The sequence below is a fragment of the Lithobates pipiens genome, unplaced genomic scaffold (genome assembly GCF_037356315.1).
Source record: "Lithobates pipiens isolate NorthernLeopardFrog02 unplaced genomic scaffold, aLitPip1_a1.2 Scaffold_8, whole genome shotgun sequence".
Lineage (NCBI taxonomy): Eukaryota > Metazoa > Chordata > Amphibia > Anura > Ranidae > Lithobates > Lithobates pipiens.
Genome location: NW_027507903.1, coordinates 488,582,154 through 488,607,034, shown reverse-complemented (window position 1 = coordinate 488,607,034; position 24,881 = coordinate 488,582,154). Strand labels below are relative to the sequence as shown.

Below are 24,881 nucleotides of genomic sequence, written 5' to 3'. Positions count from 1 at the left end.
CCCAACAAATCAGGACCATCAAACTTCACTGATGCCTTTCTGATAAGTAACCAACAAGGCAGTAATACAGGACACAAAGCCCCAAAGACAGACCATTGTGTATGTCTGATGTGCAGCAATATAACCATTAGGAGCAGAGATGTCACCAGACTCCATGATGCGCATTCTTGCTGTGCAGCACAAAACCAGAAAGTGCAGACCATCATCACTGTTGTATTTTTCTGATCTGTAGCCAAACAAAGCAGTACATTTAAGATAAAGGGCACCAAACAAGCTCCAGTGCAGTGCATTTCTGATGTACAGTAATATAGCCCTTATGAGCAGAGATGTCACAAATCTCAATGCCCATTTCTGCTGTGCCACAAAAACATCCCAGCAAGGACAAACCTTCACTGAGGTCTACTGGTGTGCAGCCAAGGAGTCATGCTGTATCCCTTTATGAAATAACCAACAGGCAATTTCATAGGCATAGCCTGGCTGTAGATACTAAACCTTCACCCCAGTGAAGGAACAAATCCTAAAATTGTTGGACATCCTACTATAGTAGTCGTTGTCCTACCTTACCTCCATAGACTGAGCAAATGCTAGCCAACTCATACCCAAGAGGGGCTGATTAGCAACTAAAGTCTCAATGAGCCCAGCCCTAGAGACCAATTTAAGGAGAAGAGGTGGTTACCAATTTAGCCTGGGTAAATAGCTACTTGCAGGCTTCAAACAAGCAATCATGTAGCTCTTGCATAGGTTTGCACAGAAAAGCCTCAATTAAAAGGATGTAGGAAGCGATCTATGGTAAATCGCCTTTAGATCTGCCACTAAGTGGATTGTAGACCAAACCAACAAAAAACGAGAGTTAGACTTACCGGTAACTCTGTTTCTAGGAGTCGTCCAGGACAGCACTAGAGAGATAGGCTCCACCTCCAGAGGCAGGAAACACAAACCAGATCTTTAAAGGGCGGTCTCCGTCCCTTCCCCTTCAGTCTTGTAAACGAGAACTTCCCTGGAAACGGCTTCTGTAACGACAAAAACACTTGTCCAGCATTATAACAGCATATAGGGAGGGAATCCATGCTGTCCTGGACGACTCCTAGAAACAGAGTTACCGGTAAGTCTAACTCTCGTTTTCTCTAGTCTGTCCAGGACAGCACTAGAGAGGATCAACGAGAACTTACCAGATTAGGGGGGGGGGACTACCGCTTGAAGGACCTTTCTCCCAAACGCCTGGTCTTGCGCTGAGATAAGGTCCAATCTGTAATGATTCATAAACGTAGAGTAGCTTGACCAAGTTGCTGCTCGACAAATGTGTTCTGGTGTTGCTCCAGCTCGCTCTGCCCATGAGGTCGATAGCGCCCGTGTGGAGTGAGCCATGGGGGGAAAAAGGACATTCCATTCATTTCTTTGTAGGCTTCTACAATAGCTTGTTTGATCCACCTTGCAATTGTATTTTTTGAAGCTTGTGACCCCAATTTTTTACCCGCATGTAAAACAAATAATGCATCTGATTTTCTAATGTTTTTTGACATCTCCAGATATTGTAAGACACAGGCTCTCACATCCAGTTGGCTAAACTCTACCTCCTTAGGATTAGTGGGAGACCCACAGAACGAAGGCAAAACAATTTCCTGTGTTCTGTGGAACTTTGTCACTACTTTGGGTAAAAACCCAGGGTCCATGCGCAACACCAGCCTATCCTCAAAAATTTGTAAAAACTGCTTTCACCGAAAGTGCCTGAAGCTCGCTAATGCGTCTGGCTGTGGAAATAGCCACTAGGAACACCGTTTTAAGCGTGATCCATCTCAAGGAAGGTTCTTCCTCCAGAGACTTTTTTACCCATCCCTGTAACACAATTGACAGGTCCCATTTGTGTAAAATTTTGAAAGGAACAGGTTTAATCCTGGTCAACCCCTTAAAGAACCTGCTAACTAGCGGGTCTACCGCCAGAGGTTGATCCAAAAAAAACAGACAGGGCCGCAATTTGTACCTTTAAGGTACTAATGGCCAGTCCCTTATCCACACCGTCTTGAAAAAAATTCCAAGACTGTTGGGATACTTAGACACCTTTTTAGTGTCCAACCATGAACAAAAAACTTTCCAGTACTTAACATAAATTGCTTGGGTTATCTTCTTTCTACTAGAAAAGTGTTTTAATTACCCTATCCAAGAGTCCCTTAGACCTCAAGAGACTCTCTTCAGACGCCAGGCCGATAACTTTAGGGTCTGCAGTTCTGGTAACAGAACTGGACCCTGGGACAGCAGATCCTCTCTCTCGGGCAGTGAATGAATGAATGAATGAATGAATGACTTATATAGCGCTACCTATACGAACTGAATCGCCTCTGGGCGCTATTTCTTGCCACCGGTGTCCATCTGCAGCTATTTATGCGGTCCTTTAACCTGTAGAGTCCCGACACACTTACAACATTGACATACACATACACATATTATGGCCAATTCTTTTTTGGACAGGGTCTAATTAACCTACCAGCATGTCTTTGGAGTGTGGGAGGAAACCGGAGTACCCGGAGGAAACCCACGCAGGCACAGGGAGAACGTGCAAACTCCAGGCAGATAGTGTTGTGGTCGGGATTTGAACCAGCAACCCTATTGCTGCTAGGTGAAAGTGCTAACCACTACACCACTGTGCTGCCGTATGTGCGGCAGTATGAGGGGAGGTTCGTCTGTCAGGCCCAGCAGCATCGAGAACCATGGTCTCTTCGGCCAATACGGAACCACTAGTATCAATGTGGTCCGTTCCTGCAAAAATTTCCCCAGGACTAGAGGAATTAGCTTGAATGGGGGGAAGGCGTAGCAAATGTGAAATGCCCAGCTTTGTGCCAAAGCGTCTATCCCTTTTGCCCCTGCCTCCCTCTCTAGGGAGAAGTATACTGGGACCTGGGTGTTCGCTTTCCTGGCGAACAAGTCCACTTCCGGAAGACCCCATTTGCGCACTAACAGCTGGAAAATCTCCCTGTTTAGTGACCATTCTGATTCGTACACCCGGTGTAGACTCAGAAAGTCTGCCAGGTGGTTGTCCACCCCCTTTAGATGGACCGCTGAAACCGATTTTAGGTTTTCTTCTGCCCAATGCATGATCGTACTTGTTAGCTTGATCAAGGACGGGCATCTTGTTCCTCCCTGCTTGTTTAGGTAGGAAACCGCCACTATACTGTCCGAGAGGACCTGTACATGGTGGTCCTTCAGATCCCTGGCAAACACCCTTAAGGCTTCCCAGACTGCCTGCAACTCCCTCCAATTGGCTGACCTCTGGGACTGTGTCTTCCCCCAGCATCCTTGGGCTACTTTCGACCCCAAGTGGGCCCCCCAGCCCCAAGCACTGGCATCCGTGGTGATGCGAACAGACACTGGAGGAGACCACCATAGACCCCGTACTAGGTTCTCCTCTCTCTTCCACCACCAAAGAGACCTTTTGGTCTTTGAGGATAGATGGATAGTCCCGTCCAGGGACTCGTGTCCTGTCCCAGCTGCTCAGAATATTGGCCTGGAGACACCTGAAATGAGCTCTTGCCCAAGGAACTGCAGGGATTGTTGCCACTAATAGGCCCAACCCTGCCATAGCTGACCAAAATTGTCTGATTGGACTGCAAGAAGGTTACCATCTTTCACCTTTTCCACTTTTTCCCCTGTGAGGAAGACTTTCTGTGACACTGAATCCACCAGAAAACCTACATACTGTATGGCCTGTGTTGGTATCAGGTGCGACTTTTCTTGGTTTATCAACCACCCCAGCCTTTTTAGGCAAAAGATAGCTACCCTCAGATCTCCCTGCAGTTGGAGCTTTGAGGGGGCAAAGAATAAAAAGGTCGTCCAAGCACGGTATGACAGCGATCCCTTTCAGTCTTAGGGGAGCCAATGCTTCTGCCAGGACCTTGGTGAATATCCTGGGGGAAGAAGACAGACCGAATGGCAGAGCCCTGAATTGGAGGTATGGAATCTGACTTCCCCAAAGAATCGCTATCCTCAAATACTTTTGAGAGTCTTCTCGAATCGGGATGTGTAGATCCGCGTCCCTTAGATCGAGAGAGGCCATGAAACAATTTGGAGGGAGTACTGATCTCACTGTAAAAATTGTTTCCATCCGGAATTTCTTGTAAGTTACCCACTTGTTCAGTAACTTCAGATTCAAGATCAAGCGGAATTTGCCTGACAGTATCCTTACTACAAACACGTGTGAATAGAAACCGTGATTTATTTCCTGTGGCGGAACTGGCACTAGAACCTTCTGATCTATTAAATCGCCAATTTGCGACAGCAAAGCTGTCGCTTTCTGGGGGACTTTGGGAGGCTTGGTCAGACACATTCTTGCAGGTGGGATGTGTTTGAACTGTATTTTGTAACCCTCCCTAATGATCCTCAGAATAAAAGGATTTGGGGTAGCGTCTTCCCACTGTGGGAGGAACCGCCCCAGTCTGCCCCCCACAGGAACCGTGTCACTGGGATTTAGTGTTTTTTTTTTAGAAGAGGAAAAGAGATTGCTTTTCTGTTTTCCTCCCATCCACTGTTTTAGGGGTTGACTCCTTAGAGGTCTGTCCTTGTGACTGTCCCTGCCTTTGAGGACGAAAAGCGTTTACCTGTAGTCTTTTTAGATTTGACAGGAAAGGCCTTCTTGTCCGCAGTACGGTCCAGGACTTTCTCAAGGTCCTGCCCGAACAAAAAGGTCTCCCTCAAAGGGGATGCCACATAACCTCACTTTTGAGGCCGAGTCTCCCGACCAAGACTTCAGCCAAAGTGCCCTGCGAGATGAATTTACGAGGGCAGCGGTCCTGGCTGACAATTTAACAGACTCCGCAGAGGCATCTGCTATATAACCTGCTGCTTTATGTAGCATAGGAAGGGAATCCAGAATTTCCTTTCTGGAGGTACCCCCTTCCAAATGGCCTTGTAATTGTTCCAGCCAGACCTCCAAGTTGCGAGCCACTATTGTCGTGGCCATTGCAGGTTTTAAGTTATTCATGGTTACTTCCCATGACCTCTTTAATAGTACCTCCATCCTTTTATCCATGGGTTCCTTTAGAACACCCATGTCCTCAAAGGCGAGATCTGTTGACTTTGCACACTGGGAAAAAGCTGCGTCTACCTTGGGCACTTTATTCCAAACACAAGAGGGGTCCTCGCTGAAGGGGAATCTCCGCTTCATGCTTTTAGGGAAAAATAACTCTGGCTCCTCCCATTTTTTTGATTGAATCTATCAGTGTGCTATGAACCGGAAAGACCCTAACTGAATCTGTTTTTAGGGTCTGATACATCCGGTCATGCAAGGACAGGGAGACTGGCTCCTCTCTGATTTCGAGCGTCTCATAAATTACCCCCAGTAAGGCATCAACCTCCTCGAGTGAGAGCCTGTATCTGGGAGAGCTTGACCCTTGAACAGGAACATCTCTGGATGATGCCGCCTCACTTAGGCCATCCAGAGAATCAAGTTCCTCCTCCTGATTCGTCACCTTCTACTGGGGTGGAAGCAGAGGGAACTGCGGCTGGTTTTGGGGTTTCAAGGTTCGCTAACATTGCTTTGATTTACTCCATTTCTTTCTGTACTCCAGAAATCAAATCCTTACAAGCTCCCGTAGCTTCCTTATAGACCAATTTGTCTATGCATGGTTTACAAAGGGGCTTATACCATCCTTTTAATTTACTCATACATGAAGGACATCTCTTCTTCCCCCCTGACCTCTCTGGTTCTTTGGGCAGAGCCTAAGGCAAGAGAAGGAGAGAAGAAGGAAGGGAAAAAAACAGACAAGCCAACGTCAGCGAAACCTTTAGCAAAATAGGACGCCTTCACCTGTAGCAAGCAACCCCCAAAAGGAGGATCTGTCACATGGGAACCCTTACTGTGCCACACAGAAGCTTGGTTCCATCGTTGAATGTTAGGCCAGCTTTTAAGCATCTTGAAGCAATTTCAGATTCCTAGCTGCTGGGATAATAGGGCCAGTAACCTAGTGCACATGCTGACCAGGGGCGCTTCTGAATCCACCAACCACTGCCCAATAACTTGTACAGTGTTATACCTGGCCTGTAAGTAACTTTGTATCTACCAGGTCCCCTCTGTACCCCATATTCTTCCCTACTAATATACCACAACTGGGCATGTAGGGAGGCTGGCAACCTACTGTTGCGATAACCAGTGTCTCTGCTATAAGAGGGAGCTGTGGCTGGTGGTTTTAGCAGTAGCATCTGGGCTATTTGTATCCCGACCCCAGGTTCTGCAATGCATCAGTCACTATATACACATGGGGAAGGGGGAGCAATGCCTTATCTACCCTCTTTCCCATCTGAGGTGGTTTAGGCATTCGTTCCTCTGCACCACCTGTCCGCCACACAGCGTCTCTGATGCAAGAAAGCTGCGGCTGGTTTTTAGCAGAAGCTTCTGGGCTATTTGAATCCAGACCCCAGGGGAGATTATCTCAAAATGCCCAGAAACCCTCTGGCTGGAATTGGGGATTTTGCAGCTAAATTCCCAAGGCAAAGGAAAGTACTCGCTGTTATCTTCTCCTTTTGCCACAGCCACTGGGCTTGCTTTTCCATCCTTATTGTCCACACACACACACACACACACAAGGAGGATAGCCGCCAAAGTGCCCCCCCAACTGCTGTCCCCATAGGGAGGTGCAAGGTTAGGCTGTGTCCTGCACTGTACCAGTCAGTATATACACATGGGGGGGGGGGGGGGGTTGGGGGATGCCTTCCGTTCCTCATTCCCATGGTGGTTTAGGCAGACATCCACTGTAGTGAACTGGTGCCGCCTCAGTCTAGCAGAAGGAGGATGTGGGTGCTAGCTCCTGCTGACTCTCAGCCTTCCCTCCCAGGCAAGAACACAGGCGCCATTTTCCCAAAGTTTGAAAATGATGCTGGTGCTTGTTGCCGCGCCCTCTCCAGCAGCCCATGCGAGCTACCGGGGGCCCAGGAGTCCGGGACACAAACCCCTGGAAAGAACCAATGGCCAGCACCCCCATCTTAACAGCCACCTGGACAGGTAAGGAAGGGAGACAAGATAATGGCCTCTGAAGTTCTGGGTACACCACTGTACCCAGGGTCCTTCAGCTCTCAGGGGGACTCTTCCAATTTCTGCTGCCCCCCTTGAGGAAAAGATAGGGGAACCCCCCAGGAAGGCCAAACATATCCTACCAGACCCAGAGGCTTCCCAAGCTTGTGGTCCGGCTCCCAGGGGGGAGACCACCAGCCCTAGGCTTCGGGTCATTTGGAAAAAAGTTTCGCTGTGTAGGGAGAAAATCAAAAAACTGAGGATCAAGGGGAAGGATGGGGACTTAAAACAGCTGTCAATTGACTGCGTTCCTGTAGGGAGGAGCCTTTTATCTCAGGTGTGCCATCCTGAAAGATGCCTTGAGAAAATTAGATTCCTTTGATCCTTTGTTAGAGATGAGTTTAGGAATGGCCCAGCCAGTGCCTGCACCTGAATCAAATTTGGAGCGCTTTTTCAGAGTAGAGCAGACAAAGGCTTCCAAGGCAAGTTGTGCCATGCTAAAAAAAACTCCTACCTCAAAAAGGCTGAATGTCAAAAAAGGCACCTCATAGTATTAAGGGTGTGCATATTTGTGCAACCATTTTATTATACCGTATATACTCGAGTATAAGCCGAGATTTTCAGCCTCTTTTTTGAGGCTGAAAGTGCCCCCCTCGGCTTATACTCGAGTCATCGCTGTCTGCCTGCTCGATCAGCGTGTCGAGCAGACAGACAGCGGCCATTCTATAATTCAAAAGCCGCGCCTCCGGCTCCGCCTTCGCCTGTGATAGGCGGAACACTGAATTTCCCAGCAGCCTGTGTTCCGCCTATCACCGACATCGTCTCATCCTCGTACTACGGACGAGGATGAGACGATGTCCGTGATAGGCGGAACACAGGCTGCTGGGAAATTGTGTTCCGCCTATCACAGACAGGGAGGCGCGGCATTTGAAAAGGGGAATGGGCGCCGACGAAGAGCGGTGATCCTGGGACGGGACCGGACGGAGTCTCGGCTCGGGACGGGACGGGACCGGACGGAGTCTCGGCTCGGGACGGGACGGGACCGGACGGAGTCTCGGGACGGGACGGGACGGGACCGGACGGAGGCTCGGGACGGGACCGGACGGAGGCTCGGGACGGGACCGGACGGAGGCTCGGGACGGGACCGGACGGAGGCTCGGGACGGGACCGGACGGAGGCTCGGGACGGGACGGGACCGGACGGAGGCTCGGGACGGGACGGGACCGGACGGAGGCTCGGGACGGGACGGGACCGGACGGAGGCTCGGGACGGGACGGGACCGGACGGAGGCTCGGGACGGGACGGGACCGGACGGAGGCTCGGGACCGGACGGAGGCTCAGGACACAGGTAGGCTGGACACACAAGGCCACACACACACACACGGATGGACACACACACACACACACACACACACAGGGATGGATGGATGGATGGACACACACACAGGGATGGATGGATGGAGGGATGGACACACACACACACAGGGATGGATGGATGGATGGACACACACACAGGGATGGACAGGCATATCTCACCCTCGGCTTATACACGAGTCAATAGGTTTCCCAGTTTTTTGGGGGTAAATTGGGGGCCTCGGCTTATACTCGGGTCGGCCTATACTCGAGTATATACGGTAAGTTTTTTTTTCTCCCCTTTAAAGATTTCAGTTAACTGAATTATACTGATCCTACTATAGGTGGAAAATTGGGTAATCAGATTTTTTTTTTACCTCAAATCTAGCATTTTTACAGGGGGCACATTGTGTAAGGGCACGACTTTAAATCATGTGTCAACAAGGCCTGCAGGCCAAATGCAGCCCTCCAGGCTATTTCATGTGGCCCTTGCACCTCTCCTGCAGCCACATAGAAGCTAGACTCTGCCCCCATCTCAGCAGGTGGCAGCAGAAAGAACAGAACTTTGAGTTAAAAAGGTAAGGGGGGGGGGGGGTTGGTCACTGATGCAAGGGAGGCTTGGGGACCAACTTCTAACCATGGGAACATGCTCTGGATATCTAGTCTTAAAGATACAACTGGCCCTTTAAGTGCAACCATCGTTCTGCCAACACCCATGATGAAATGGAGCTTGACGTCCCTGTTATACATCTACTGTACATGCACCGAAGCCAGGGATTTGACAATAAATCACTTTTAAGTACTGTTTAAAACAATTTAGTGTATTGTATTTACTGTTATGAAGCGTTACTGACAATTTTAAAGTTTTGAATAGTTTGAGTTAGGAAGTGAAAGTGTTGCCATCTGACCCACTTAGAGAAATTTGAAATGGGGAGGAAAATTTCCAACCAATGGACTCAAACATGAAAACCTCTTACAGAGATATCCATTTTAAAAATGGATGTAAACCCAAACACTTAATCTCAAGTCAGATTTAAGTATTAAAAATTGCGGTCCTTTTTAGGAACTTCTGGTAATATGGTGATGAAATATCCATGTATCAAACAGCTTCTGTTCTGCATTGAAATCCAGACATTTGCTTCTAGTGCAGACAATGCAGATTTATTGTGCAGGCATGTTGCACCACTGCCATCAAGGCATCTACCCTGAGCAATGACAACTTACTGCTTGAGCAAGTGAATGGACAGAAAGTGAAGACCAGAAGCAACAAGGTGCAATAAAGGATGAAAGGTGAAAGGGTTTAGTAAAACTACAGTCAGCTGTTTGTGAACAGTTCCTCAGCAATCAAATTTGTTTATATTTTAAAAATCCATCTCTTTGGACACAAGTTTGTTCTCAATATAGACTACTAGACCAATAACAGTCTCTGCATGTAATGGCATTTAAAAACAAGCTAATAAAAGCTACTTACATCTTGGTTGAGAGCAGAAAAGGTCTTTTGGAGCTCCTTAGCAAATTCCAAGTTGTGAAGCACCTCTTCATATTTCTGCACTGCTTCCTGAAAGATCAACCCCAGAGCAGAGACCAGTCATTTATGGTCCTTGCTACGGTTCCTTACTGCACTCAAGATTTGTGGTACTATCACACCCAAGTACTAACTGAAGCAGCCAACACAACTCCATATCCAAAAAACAAAAATTGTGTTCAAGATTTACTTGAAAGGAGGAGGGGGGGGGGGGGAACAAAAAACAAAAACAAAAACAGTCATCCCCTGTAAACAAAATCCAAACCAGAGGCTACCCCATAACTGCTGCGCTTTAATGAAACAAACCTCAAGAGTCTGGTACTCCTTAAAATATTCTAGTAATTTTCCTGCAACTTCCCTTAGTCATAGGCAATGCCTTTTTTCCTACTAGGTTTAAAATGCCTGTCCTTTCGGTGGACCATACAAATTCACCAATCCATTCCTTTGTGGAACAAAGGTCTGTGTGGTCCTGGGTGGTTCTTCTGGACCAATTTAAGGTTCCCTCTTGGAACTGTTCCAATATACCCCAGCTCAGGCATTGGATCAGGTCACTCCTTCAGAACAAAGACTGACTTACTACATTATATAGACATATGCCGCTACACCCCCCAGTGCCTAAACTCATCTGTATTAGACATGTGCATTTTGTTTCGTATCGAAATTCGTACGAATTTATTATTCGGATGCATCCGAATTAACGAATTGCAATGCTAACATATTCAAACTAAATTCGAATCAAATTCGAAAAATTACATTTTGTGACCTGAATTTGGGGCCATGTATCTAGGGGGCCACTTATAGCTAGGAACCCCAAATTTGGCATGCAAACACAGTAGAACTAGCACTACAACATATCCAAATTTGGGGTTTCTAGCACTAAGTGACCCCGAGTTACGGGGCCCCAAATTCGGGTCACACAAAACACGAAACAAAACGAAAGTTTTACTTTTGCACATGTCTAATCTCTATAGATAAAACCCAACTTAACTAACCAATTTCCCCCTCTGTGTATGCTTACATGACATGGTGGGGACGAAGACTTCAGGCCCCACATATCAGGAGACTGGCAAGCTGTGTGGTCCATGGTCATCACTTGCACTATTAGAGTTTCCACTCTTGAATCAGCTTACAAGGTGCTCATTAGGTAGCTGGTATTTAGTAACATCCAAGCTGGCTCATATGTTGCCTGGACACTTGGGTCCTTTTTAGAACAGGGGTCTCCAAACTTTCTAAACAGAGTTTACTGTCTTCCTTGACTCTGGGGGGGGGCCAGAATGTGCATCATTGGCGTCAGTGGGAGACAGTGCCCCATCGTTGATGTCAATGGTGGAAATAGTGTCTTGTATCAGTGGAAGGAAACTTGCCTCAAGGCCATGGTAAAAGGTAAAGGGTCTCACCCAGCCCCTGGGCTGCAGTTTAGAGAATGCCAGGCTACCAGAACTTCCATATCTGGCCAGTTTTTATATATACAGTAGTCTGAGTTAGTGTTCCCAGAGCCCTGGATGGCGCAGCTACCTTTGAAAAATCAGATTGTCACTAAACCAGTTCAAGCTCCAATTTTGTTTTATTAGCCCCCAAATTAAACTATTGCCAGGGCGGAGAGGGAAAAAAAAAAAAAAATACAACAATGTACCCTCTTCTGAGTCAACAATGTACCCTCTTCTGAGTCAAAACCCAACTCAGGGGCAATTTTGTGAATGCACTCTCGCCAATACCAAAGATGAGCTTCAAAATTTGTGACCCATTGATCACATCGCCACCCAATGTGGGCCCGTATCCCAAGTAAAAGTGCAAAGACACTCCCCTCCACCCCATCCCACTACACCCTTAACCCTTTCCTCTTGATCTGTCATTTCAACATTTGCAACTTTTTGTTCACACATTGGGGGAGATTTACTAAAACTTGAGTGCACAATCTACTGCAGCTTTGCACAGAAACCAATCAGCATCCGGGTTTTATTGTCAAAAGAATTAAACAAGCTGAGGTTAGAAGGCGACTGGCTACCATGCAGAGATGCACCAGATTGAGTGCTCCAGTTTTAGTAAATCTCCCCCATTGTTACACAAGCCATGTAACACACCTAAATGACTCCTGTATGTACAGTAGATCTAGCTAGAAGTATAACAGGTTATCATTCAACTGGCAAACCATTTCTTGCCAAACTCTCATAAAACTTAGTGTGGTAATCAAATTTGTAATCAGTTAGCCCTTGCGAATTTAAAGAAAGCAGAAGATGAGAAAAGAACTAGGAGAGCAGAAGAGAAAAGGGAGAACTAGAAAAAGGGGGAAGGGTGTGACACTGGTCTGGATACAGTACACAACAAGCATAAATTGGTTTAGTCAAAATAGAATTATTAAAAGGGCAGCTCCAGTTTTGTGGAGGGGAGGGGGGGGGGGGGGGGGGGAATAGCAAAGAAATATAGCACATAAGATTGTGACACTAATCATTTTGTAATTGAATGTCATTAAAAATTACCTTTCCTTTTCAATCTGCAGCCAATGCAATTTTCTGAAAATACATTGCAATATGGCTACCTGGAGTTTTCTGTACAGTGTGCACTGACCACTCCCCATAAACAATCTCCTGCTTGTGTGATTGGCTCAATTTTACCAGAAGTCTGCCTAAGATACAAGCTATCCCTTGTAACAAAAATGTTTGAGAGATACTTTCAATAGGTCTAAAGGGATGCAGGCCCAGCAGATTTCTTAGTTGGTGCCCTGCTAATTATCTGCTTGCTGACTGCCTCATGCCGATATAAGTTGGCAGAAGGGCTCGTACAGTCAAACATACCTGTACTTGGCCTTTTACGAGGCCGCTAGCAGGTGCACCGCCGCGCACGGCAAGCTCCACGAGTCAGGTCGCAGGTCCATTACTGCAGGGATACCCGCGATCCCCTCACGGAGGGGGAAGAATGGGGAGATGCTAATGTAAACAAGCACCTCCCCGTTCTGCCTAGTGACAGTGTAACTGATTTTTGCTCCCTGTAATAGGGAGCAGAGATCAGTGACCCATCATGTGTAGCCACTCCCCTATACACTGCCCTAGTGGTTAACCCTTTCACTGCCAGTCATTTATAAATGACAGTCCCAAAAATGTCCAATGTGTCCGCCATATCGCAGTCACGATAAAAATTGCTGACCGCCGCCATTACTAGTAAAAAAATAAAAATGATTAAAAATGCCATAAATTAAACTTCCCCCATTTTGCAATCGTTACAACTTGTGCAAATGAAGCTCTTATTGCGATTTTTTACCAAAAATACAAAGAATACATATTGGCGTAAACTGAGGGGGAAAAAAAAAAAAAATAAGTATATTTTTGGGGGGGATTACAGCAAAATGTAAAAATGCGTTTTCTTCAAAATGAATTTAAGTGCTTTTTTGTTAATAGTGCAAAATATAAAAACCTCAGGGGTGATCAAATACCACCAAAAGAAAGCTATTTGGGGGGGGGGGGGGGGGGGCACGAGTCAATTTTGTTTGGGAGCCATGTGACACGACCACACAATTGTCAGTTAAAATGACCCAGTGCCAAATTGCAAAAAGTGCTCTGGTCAGGAAGAGGGTAAATTCTTCTGGGACTGAAGTGGTTAAGAAACCACTTCCATTAGACCCACTCAAAACAGAGGCAGAGAAACACATTGATTTCTTCAGACCAGAAAGGCAGTAATCTGCAACAAAGTTTGATATAATCCTTGCAATGTACATCACCCAGAGGGAAATTCTCAACAAACGTGGAGTTATGCTTTAAACATTTCAAGCATCAGAAATGTCAAAGGCCATAATACATTCAAGTATTGGGGGGTGGACTTGAAAACCTGCCAACATGCCCATATTTTAGAAAAAACTGATTGATATTGTCTTAGGTCAAAACGTAAGGTCTTGCATCAAATATGCTCAATCACTTGAAACCAGAATTTAAATGGGAGGTATAGACAATTGCTTCCAACTTAAAGGAATTCAAAACTTGTCTGCGTTTTTATCATATGGGCTGCGATGGTGCATTACCAAACCTATAGATCAGTGATGGCGAACCTTGGCACTCCAGATGGTTTGGAACTACATTTCCCATGATGCTCATGGACTCTAGTGTAGTTTAGTATCATGGGAAATGTAGTTCCAAAACATCTGGGGTGTCAAGGTTTGCCATCACTGCTATAGCTCAAACAAAACCGAGGGATCCTGGGAGGGGAGAAAAGTCAGCATACCTTGAATAGATTCTATAGAACAAAATGGATGATCAATATGGGCAAATGAGTGCATAGTCCCACCATGGATTGGCTTTAAAGCCACACCCTCGTCACCAAGGAGTTTAATCAGGTATTCGCTGTAATGTAAAGCAACGTCAACTCGCAAAGTGCTCATTGTTAACCTCCAGTTTGAGGAAAGGGAGATATGAATTGTGTGTAGTAGCGGTGTTTCACACACCGTGACCAAATCACTGGTACAATTTTGTGGGCAACCTGTGATGCCCTCCCTATGCCTGCCTCACAGGGGAAGCATCCAACCTTCCCCAGTCATCTGGTTAACCACTTAAGGACCAGGCCCATTTTTGAAGGACATACACAGTTGTGCTCACACGTTTCCAACGGCAGAAGTTTCGTGGCCATTTTTCAAAGAACATGGAAAATAAAACTTTTCACTCATGTTAGTGTTTAGCTAAAGCCATTATAAACAGTTTAAATCATAATCACAACAGAAACTAGCCAAATGACCCACATGAAAAGTTGACATACCCTGGCGATTTTGTCCCAATAACATGCACACAAGTTGATACAAAAGGGTTTGAATGGCTATTAAAAAAGGTAACCATCCCCACCTGTGATCTGTTTGCTTGTAGTTAGTGTATTTATAAAAAGGTTTAAAATTTCTGGACTCCTGACAGACCCTTGCATCTATCATCCAGTGCTGCACTAACGTTTCTGGATTTTGAGTCATGGGAAAAGCAAAGGAATCGGCAAAAGATCTGAGGGAAAAGGTAGTTGAACTAGATGAAACAGTAAAATAAAAAAAATAAAAAAGTTATCCAAGGAATTTAGTTTGAAATCTTCTGATTGACATTCTCATCAAGTGGAAAATTAGGGGGTTCTGTTGAAACCAAAACATGGTCAGGTAGACCAAATAAAATTTCAGCCCCAACTGCTAGGAAAATTGTTCAGGATGCAAAGAAAAAGCCACAACTTCAGGTGAAATACAGGACTCTGAAAAACATGGTGTGCCAGTTTCAAGATGCACAATAAAGGAGGCACGTGATCATGGGCTGCATGGCTGAGTCGCCAGAAGAAACCCATTACTATGAAAACACCAAAGTATCCTGCTTACAATACGCCTAACAGCACAGAGACAAGCCTCAAATCTTGTGGAACAAAGTCATTTGGAGTGATGAAACCAAAATTTAGATTTTTGGCCACAACCATAAAGTCTTTGGAGAGGAGTCAACAATGCCTATGAAGTATAGGAGGCGGATCGCTGAGGTTTTGGGGACGTACAAGCTACAAAAGGCTCAGGAAAATTGTTGGCAAGATTCAGTAAGTTATCAAAAAAATACTAGAGAAACCTTTGCATTCATCGGCCAGGAAGCTGCACATGGGATGTTCTTGGACATTCCAACATGACAATGATCCAAAAACACAAGGCTAAGTCGACCAGTCAGCGGAATAAAGTGAAGGCTCTGTGACCATCTCACTCTCCTGACAATATCATTGAGCCACTCTGGGGAGATCTCAAAACTTGCAGTTTCTGCAAGACAGCCCAAGAAGTTACAGGAAGTGGAGGCTTTTTGCCAAGAGGAATGGGCAGCTTTACCACCTGAGAAGATGCTCATCCACAAATACCACAAAAGACTTCAAGCTGTCATTGATGTTAAAGGGGGCAATACACCATCAGTGGCGGCTGGTGCTCAAATGATCTGAAAAATTCACTGAAACCACCAATTGCAGCAACTTGTACCCATCATACACAGACTGCTCATACAGCCAGTGCCCACCCACATGCGGTGTCTGCCTGGAACTTACCCCATTGTGGTGGGTCAGACGGCAAGCTGTGGGATGGTAGCACAGCAATGGCTCCTGTGCGTCTTCCGACTCCTGTGCATGTCTGTTCTACAGCGGACATGGATAGATTCATGCAATGCATGAATCTATCCATAGTACACGGGGGGAGTGGCAAATTACTGCTCTTGCTTCAAGAATCATGGCGATGCCTCACATGTGGTTTGAAAAACAGTTTTCATATGTGGGCGCGACTTGCAAATACGTTGCACGTGAGCTCAGAGGGAAGAGGTTTTTTAAATAATCGCCTCCCCCCTCTTTTGGGGACAGAGAAAAAAAAAAAAAATAGTTTAAGCAACACTTTATACCATTAAAGCAGTTTAGACCTAATTTAGTACGGTCTAGAAGTAGCATATAGTTGGCTCAAAAAAAAAAAAAAGTGGAGATTAGATATTCAGAGGATCCCTAGGTACTTCAAAGATGTTTGCCAGGTAAAAAGTAAAGCTGGTTTCAACACCCTGACTTCATTGAGCAGAGTGGAAACGTTAATTTCTGATTTACAGAGATCTTAAAGTTTGAGATCTTACCAAAAGCTGTCAATTAGCCCTTGTACACACGGTCGGAGATTCCGATGGATTGTGTCCGATCGGACCGTTTTGTCGTATAATCTGACTGTGTGGTCTTCAGACTGTTTCCGTCAGAGTATCCGACGGACCAAGTTTACCAACTTGTTGGTAAAATTTTCCGACAACATGATCCGATCGGACCTTGTCCGATCATGTGTAGAGAATTCTGATTGGACAAAGTGCCATGCATACTCAGATCAAATTCCTACACCAAAGCTATTGGCTACTAGCCTGAACGTAGTCCCGTCGTAACGAAATAAAGTCATCACGTTCTGAACGATGGCTTTTTCCGACAACTTTGTCCGACCGTGTGTATGCAACAGTTGGACAAAATCCGGCGGACATGGTTGTCAGAATGTCCGACCGTGTGTACAAGGGCTTAGGCCGCGTGATCCTAGGTTGGTCTATATATTATAGAATGTCTGCATAGGCAATGTATTTATGTTCATATTATCCTATCCAAATACCATGAATGTGAAGGTCATTCTCAATGATTGATAGAAAAGGCTTAAGGGACAAAGCAAAAAGGGAAGAGGGGGAAAGCAGGTAGCCTTGGTGTGTGCCATTGCTTAGAACAAAGGAATCAGAGTACCATTAACTCCAATTTGTGCTGTAGGGTTTTGCTAAAGTGCCAATATCTGCCGAATCATAAGTGGGCGCATACCCAGTTCTACAACATTAGATAATCCCAATCCACCCTGTCAAACTTTCAGCATCAGGAGAGAGTAAATGGGTGGACTGGGGTTGAAGAGGAGCACGAGCTATCAGCATAATGGTTTTAAGGGAGATTAAGTTTCTCTGAGGAATTAACCCAGTTTGGTCAGATGAGACTTCAGGGGCAATGGTAGCTGCCTATTCCAGTACTTATGCATATAATGTAATGTCTATATTTAACAGGAAAATAGGTCTAGCCGCAGCAGGTGGAATCCTTCACTTGTTTAAGCAACATAGTTACTTGAAGAGTCTCTGGTCTAAAATTATCTCCAGAGACAAAATAAGCATAGCAACTGCCCCTTTAAATGCAAACACTTAGAAATGGGGTGGGGACTCATGTAGGTGCTACTCATGTGACTAACATTTAAAAACCACAATAAAAACTCAAAATCAAATAATCAAAAACAAAGTCCACAAGAATATGTAAAGTCCCAACAGTGCTGGAAAATAGACAGTGCCTGTCCCATTTCAAAAAATGCACCACCAAAAAAATAAAAAAAATAAAAAAAAACACACACATGCACACCAGACCCTAAAAGACCAATAATGGCCCAACAAGCCCTTATACGAATCCACCAAGGCAGGGAAGGACAAGATCAACCAAACTTCCAATGCCAGCATAGACTTCAGCAAAGCCTCTCATGGACCATAAGCAATAAATTCCGTAAGAAGCAAAATTGAACAGTGTAAAATGCTGATTTTTTGTGCTCAAGGCACACTAAATTGTGAGTGCATATTTTTACCTCACATAGTGGAGCAAATTTTTTCAATTGAAGAGGCGCAGGGTCAACATTTTGCAGCTCAATGTTGTGATGTCAAACATTGAGGGGCTTTATAGGACTTGATTTGTAGTCATTTTTGGATGTTTTATCACTTCCTTGAAGAGGGAATACTTTCACAGTTTCACATTCAATTTACTTGCCAATTCTCTACAATTTCACTTCTTGCAAACTACCAAGACCCCAGATAGCAGAACTATGACCCTCAAAGCTAATTTTCATGTTCATGGCAGGGGAGGCTCTGCGTCCCTTGACTGCACGTCCCTTGTTCACAATTCTGCAGCCACTATTCCCTAGCCCCCCCCCCCCCCCCACTCAGTGTGGGGAACTTCCCCTTGTACTGTCCGTTTTTTTAAATTGGTGCTCTTACATAACCTACTCAAGCTCTGTGCATAGGCGTGCCCAGGCACACCCTAATCACCATGCTGTCTCCCGAGACATGTCATGCTGCATCCAAGCAGTATGTAATCCACACTACCTGTGAAACATTTTCACATGCCACAGATTGTGAGGCTAGCCAGAGCCGCTCCTTGTGTGTTCAACTGTCAGGTAAGGCAACAGCTTGCAGGGAGACAGACCAGCTGTCACAACTCAGCAGTGAAGTAGGGGGTGGGCAGGACCAAACAGCTTTCAAGCACCAGCCAATGGGATGGGATCTGGGAGGGCTGCTACATGTGGCCCCGCCCCAAGGAGGAAGGAAGGAGGAGATTTTACCACAATACTGGTCTGATATGCAACTTCAAATATATCATATACAAAACTGAAAACGAGACAAAACAAATTAAACTTAGAAGGGATGGTGGAAACCCTTCAGATAAGGGCAATACAAATATACGTCAAGTGCAGCAACTTTAGTTGGGAGGTTCACACCAGTCTATAGAATTTGTATTTTTAGATTGTTGTTACGCTTAATTTTATACAAGTTTTCCTATTATAATGTGAATTGCACTTAAAGTACTGGTGGTCAGTCATGTTGGAATAGGAAGGGGCCATCCCCAAACTGTTCCCACAAAGTTGGGAGCATGAAATAGTCCAACATTTCTGGAAGAAATGTCAAACATTCCTATAGACACTTCTAAACCTTTTGTATAGCCTTCCCGGAAGAGATGAAGCTGGTATAGCTGCAAAGGATGGGCCAACTCAATATTGAACCCCTACATACTAATAAAAAGTCCAGTTTCCTGGGCTGGCATTGGACAACTGTTCTGTATCACATTAGGTGGGACTTTGTATTAAAGAGGCAGAGTAAACTGTAGATTATCCTGTATATATAGTGGCAGCACGCAGGTAAAGTCACCTGGTTGTATCCAGGATGGGAAATACGTGTGCCCTAGATTCAGGCTTTATGCAGACTTTTACAACTAGAGGGGAAGAGTTAATGAGCCCAGCTGAAGTAAGTGGGCTCATCAAGACCTCTACAAAAAACCCCAGCATGCTTAGGGAGATGCTCCATCCTGGAACCAGCTTTGTGTATAGACTGGGGAGTGTGACACCTGTTCTGTGCGGTGAGTTAACGCCTGTGTGGCAAACCTCTACAACAGAGACAGGGACTGGTGCAGCACAAGGCTGCACTCAGTTGTTAGACAGGGAATCTAAGTGTGTAATTAGAGGTCAAGCTGACCAGGATTTATTTTCATGTTTTTCTTTTGTTTTGGCTGTTCTATTTTTTACTGCATGTAGCATGAATAAACCGCACCTTTTGTTTTTTCCACTTACAACGCTGTCTGCTGTGCCTGATTTTGTGTTGTAAACCCATCCAGGGGGGTCACACACCCGCTGCTGAGCTAACCCCTCACAATATTCTGTTGGTGCTCGTCCCACCCCCCACCCTGTCCCCTCCAAGCCTGCAGATTGCCATCAGTGCAGCTTGATCAATGCCAATGGTGAGGCCGCATTTATGGGCACCGACTCATTTCACTTCACCGTTCACTTTTAAGAGTGAAGTTTCAGGGAAATTTAATTTTAAACGATGAAGGTGTGTGTTGTACACCTGTGCTCATACGCCGATAAACAAGGTATATCCAAATAACACCTGAGCTCATGCTTAGAGAATTCTTGTTGGGCAGTGTATTCGTTAAATTGCATTTATATTATTGGTCCAAAGACTGTCAGGAAAAAAAAAAAAAGTCACTTCATCAAATCTGGCCAAAAAAAAAAAAGTTGACACCCCCTGCCCTAATGCAATAAATGAACTACAAGTCTTGGCATACTTTGCAGATGCCTGCTTGTTCAATTACCATGGCACCAGAGTTCATTGATTTTTCCTGTTAGTGTATCTGCTTGCCCATATGTAATGTACGGGCACAGTACACTGAAAGGTCTACAGAAAACCTGCATGGCACTGGCCAGGCACAAAAAAAAAAAAAAAATTCGCTTTTTTTAATACAAGTTATCCTTTAATTTGTTGGGTGACAAATTTAGGGTGGGTTCTTCAGGCAGTTGGGATAGGGTCACTGCATTACACATGGGGTACCTTTTCTTTGTGCAGTTTCCATCAATGCCCTGGGACAAGGCTGAGGCTGCTGTGAGGGGGAATACTCAGACCTAGTGGGCAAAGCATACCTGTGAAAGACAAGTATCCTTCACTTCCCCCGAAAGGTGCCAAATATGGCACCTGAGGAGGGCAAGGAGAACAAGTGGAAGTTCCACTTTCAGGTGGAACTCTGCTTTAACTGTTGTCCAGTTAACTCGGGTCCCCATGCTTAACCTTGTCCAGCATATCACTGTTACCTCACTCGTAGTAATGGTATAGGGTCCTGTCATACACCTAGTGTAGACCAGGACTCGACAAACCCCAGGCGCCAGGTCGTCAAATCCGACCATAAATCGCAACCTGGCGCCTAAGCTGCCACCAGCCCACTCACTATTGATGCCCCAGACATGCAGCAGCATTTACACTGACTGCCGTCCTCCCTCCTCCACACTCAGCGGCGCCGAGCTAAGTGTGTGAAACTGACAAGCAACGGAGAGAGGAGGATCTGTCAGATTTCAGCTTAATGTCGGGGTGGGCAGGACCCGGCCGGAGTGGGCGGGACCCGGCAGCTATCAAACACCAGCCAATGGGATCTGGGCGGGCCGCTACGTGTATGTGGCCCGCCCCTTTTCTTAAGCAGCCCAATAGTTGGCTGGTGTTTGATAGCTGCTAACCCGCCCACCGGCCGGGTCCCGCCCGCCCCGACATCAAGCTCAAATCTGACAGATCCCGCCTCTGTTACTTGTAAGTTTCACACCCCGGCTGGGTCCCGTCCATTGCGACATTAAGCTCAATTCCGAAAGCTCCTCTGTTACATTTCAGTAACAGAGTGCTGTGTGAAACCTGCCAGTGCCACCGCCAATCAGTGCCACCTGCCACCGCCTAGTGTCACCGCCAATCAGTGCCACCACCTACCGGTGCCACCGCCAATCAGTGCCACCTGCCGCCACCCACCAGTGCCACCGCCAATCAGTGCCACCTGTCACCGCCAATCAGTGCCACCTGTCACCGCCAATCAGTGCCACCTGTCACCGCCAATCAGTGCCACCTGTCACCGCCAATCAGTGCCACCTGTCACCGCCAATCAGTGCCACCACCTACCGCCAATCAGTGCCACCACCTACCGCCAATCAGTGCCACCCGCCACCTACCAGTGCCACGGCCAATCAGTGCCAACTAGTGCCACCGCCAACCAGTGCCATGTGCCAGTGCCACCTGCCAGTGCCATCTGGCAGTTCAACGAGCCTGCCAGTGGCAACCAGTGCCACCGCCAACCAGTGCCACCGCCAATCAGTGCCATCTGCCAGTGACTAGTGCCACCGCCAACCATGGCCACCTGCCAGTTCCAAACCAGGGCCACCTGCCACCGCCAGTGCCACGTGCCACCTGCCAGTTCCAAACCAGTGTCACCTGCCAGTGCCATCTGGCAGTTCCATGTGCCTGCCAGTGCCAGCCTTACTCTTTCTGGTCAGCCCATAACCCTGATGTAACAGTGTTTCATTGGAGTTATTGACTGGGTGCTCCATTGTGAGTTAGGGATAGGGGGTGAAAATGAGTGGCCTTACCCCGGGAGCTGACAATCCATACCACTCAAAAAAAAGCAAACTGGCTCCTAACTTTTAACTGGCTCCTAAATTCAAAGCAAATTTGTCAACCCCTAGTGTAGACTATGCATGCACTTTGACTTTCAACACCTCCATACCCGTTTACTGGCTGAGGGCCTCTGCTGATCACGTTTACGCAACTGTTGCTATGGTAAAAAGACCGCTTTGAGTGCGCCAACTCCTCCTTTCTGCACAAGGCTTTCCCACCCCAGGCACACGATTAACAGGCTGCTTGGTAAATCTGTTACTCTAGGTAACCACTTGTACCACACATCAACTTTAGTACCGTCGTCTTCATACCCCAAAGTATCTCAGTAACCTGAACTGTAGCAAGATGCCAGTTACTTGCATTACACTTCAGACCAGGTGGCACAAAAGGTTTTAAAGCCTTTAGGAAAAAAAAAAAAAAGTGCAAAAATCTCAAGAATCTAACATGTAACAATATCTCTACCTTTTGCAGGTAGGTATGCTGGGGCAGTGCATAGCCTGATATAGGAGAGTTCATGTATGATCAAAGGGTCCAAAAGTAGCATTTCCCAGTGCTGGTTTCTTTGGGGACAAACCCCAGGTCCTGGATGACCTTTTACAACATAGCAGTAGCCAGTGACATTTTTGCTTTCCTCCTGGGTGCGATTGTCCCATCCTCTCCCTCACTGGACTCTGCACTATGGGCTCTTGGCTCAGGACCACTGTCTCTCATATCACAGGTCCAGTGGGTTGGACCCAAACACCAAAACGAAGGAGCCAGTAAAAGCATTAATCCTTACCCTCCCGTTCTAGGGGCAGCATCTAGCTGGCACAATTACAACCCGCTTACAAGCAAACATTGTAGCTCTCCACATAGGGCAGCAAGGAATAAACTGGCAATTACAGGCCAGTGAGTTTAACCACTTCAATACAGGGCACTTTCACCCCTTCCTGCCAGGGCCAATTTTCAGCACTGTTGCATTGTTAAAGTCAATTTCTCAGTCATGCAACACTGTACCCATATGACATTTAGGGGGGGTCATACAAATAGCTTTTTTGGTGGTATATAATCACCACTGGGTTTTATTTTTTGCAGCATAAAGAAAAAAAAAAAAAGTTATAAAATGCAAATTAGTATTTTTTTCCCCTCAAATTTTGGCTAAAATTGATACTGCTACATTGCTCTGGTTAAAACCAATACAAGTGTAGATTTGGTCTATGTGAAAGTTAGAGTCTACAAGCTATGGAGCCATTCACTGAAAATTGATCACACCTGATGTACTGACAACCTCATTCTTTGGAGACAAGGCAGGAAATACCCCCAAATGATACTTTTGGAAAGTAGGCATTCCAAACCATTTAGTAAGAGGCATGGCACTTTTTTTTGATATTTTTTTTTTTTTTTTTTTTTTTTTTTAAGTAGTCTTTTCCCACAATTCTTAGCAAAATGATTTTCTCTCCACAAAATTGTCATTAACCGGTTATTTCTCTCAAAACATATGCATACTTGCAACTGCACCCCAAAACACATTATGCTGCTCCTGAGTATGGCAATACCCCATGTGTGGACTTCAAAGCCTAGCCACAGAGGTGCCCAACACGCACAGGGCACCGTCAGGTGTTCCTAGGAGCATAAATTACACATTTAACTTGACTACCTATTACACTTTTGAAGGCCCTGTAGCACCAGGACAATGGAAACTCCCACAAAATTACCCCATTTTGGAACATCCCAAAGTATATTTTATGAGACATAATGAGTCTTTTGAACAGGTCATTGTTTCCAAAAGTTTGAAATATGGGAAAAAAAGCAACACTTTTACACAAAGTTGTCCACTTATAAGATATTTCCAACACATAGCAAAAATTGCACCCCAAAATACATTCTGCTACTCCTGAGGATGGCGGTGCCACATGTGAGACTTACACAGCTGGCCAAATACAAAAGGCCCAACATGCAAGGAGCACAGTCAGATGTTCTAGTGACAAGTTACACATGACTACCAATCACATTTTTTGAAGGCCCTTTATATTGCTAACACATAGCATGCACATACCAATAATTACACCCCAAAATACATTCTGCTGAACAAAAAGATTACCTGTGGTTTTAGTAGTGCAGTTTTCCACAGGAGAGCACTGGTACAGGCAGCAGGCAGGGACATGGTCAAACAGCAAATTTAATTTTCCAGGCAGCAATATGTATAGGCAGAGATATTGTAAGCAGTGCCTTAATATTTGTCCTGGTAGTAGGCAGGAACATTTTCCTAAGCACAGTTAGCACGCAGAGGTGTGGTCAGTCCATGCGACAGGCAGAGGCATGATGGCAGCAAGTCCTACAGGCAGCAGGCAGAAATAGGGCCTCAGTGAGTGGCTTCCACCCAAATCTCTTTAGAGCCTCCAGTCCCTAATCTGGGAATGAGAACAAAAGGTTTCTTCATACAAAAAAACTCCTCTGGGGACCCTCATATGCGAGACCCCCAAGTTAATCCCACTACCTCATTAGCAGGGTGAAAGATCAGTCCAAGAGGCAGGCAAAAAATGTGGTCAAACAGTCCAGGGTCAGTTCCAGAGCAGGCATGTACAGAAGCGGTAGGATTGGGCAGCCTCCAGGCTCACCCGTCCCACATCTATTCATTCCATGTATATGCTTCCACTGTGGAGACTTCTAAATTTGTGGTGTTAGGACTGCAAGCAACACAGGGTGCCGTGACAAGGCCTTGTAGCTTTCAAATGCGCTTGCAAATGCGTTCAAACGAAACCCCTGCTTTTAAAGGATGGTTAGACAGGTTAATTTGGTTGTCAGCAGAGTTGAGTTGGCGAGTTGAGCTATGGAATTGTTTTAGTCTTTAGTC

At 45.9% G+C, this 24,881-nt stretch overlaps 1 protein-coding gene across 1 annotated transcript in view; it reads right to left on the bottom strand.

Annotated features, from left to right (window-relative positions):
• CAPRIN2 (caprin family member 2) overlaps positions 1-24,881 on the bottom strand; it is a 125,028-nt gene that overhangs the window by 86,224 nt on the left and 13,923 nt on the right. The window contains exon 3 of the mRNA XM_077469014.1: positions 9,819-9,905. Within this exon, the coding sequence (XP_077325140.1) occupies positions 9,819-9,905 (87 nt within the window). The remainder of the gene's footprint in view (positions 1-9,818; positions 9,906-24,881) is intronic.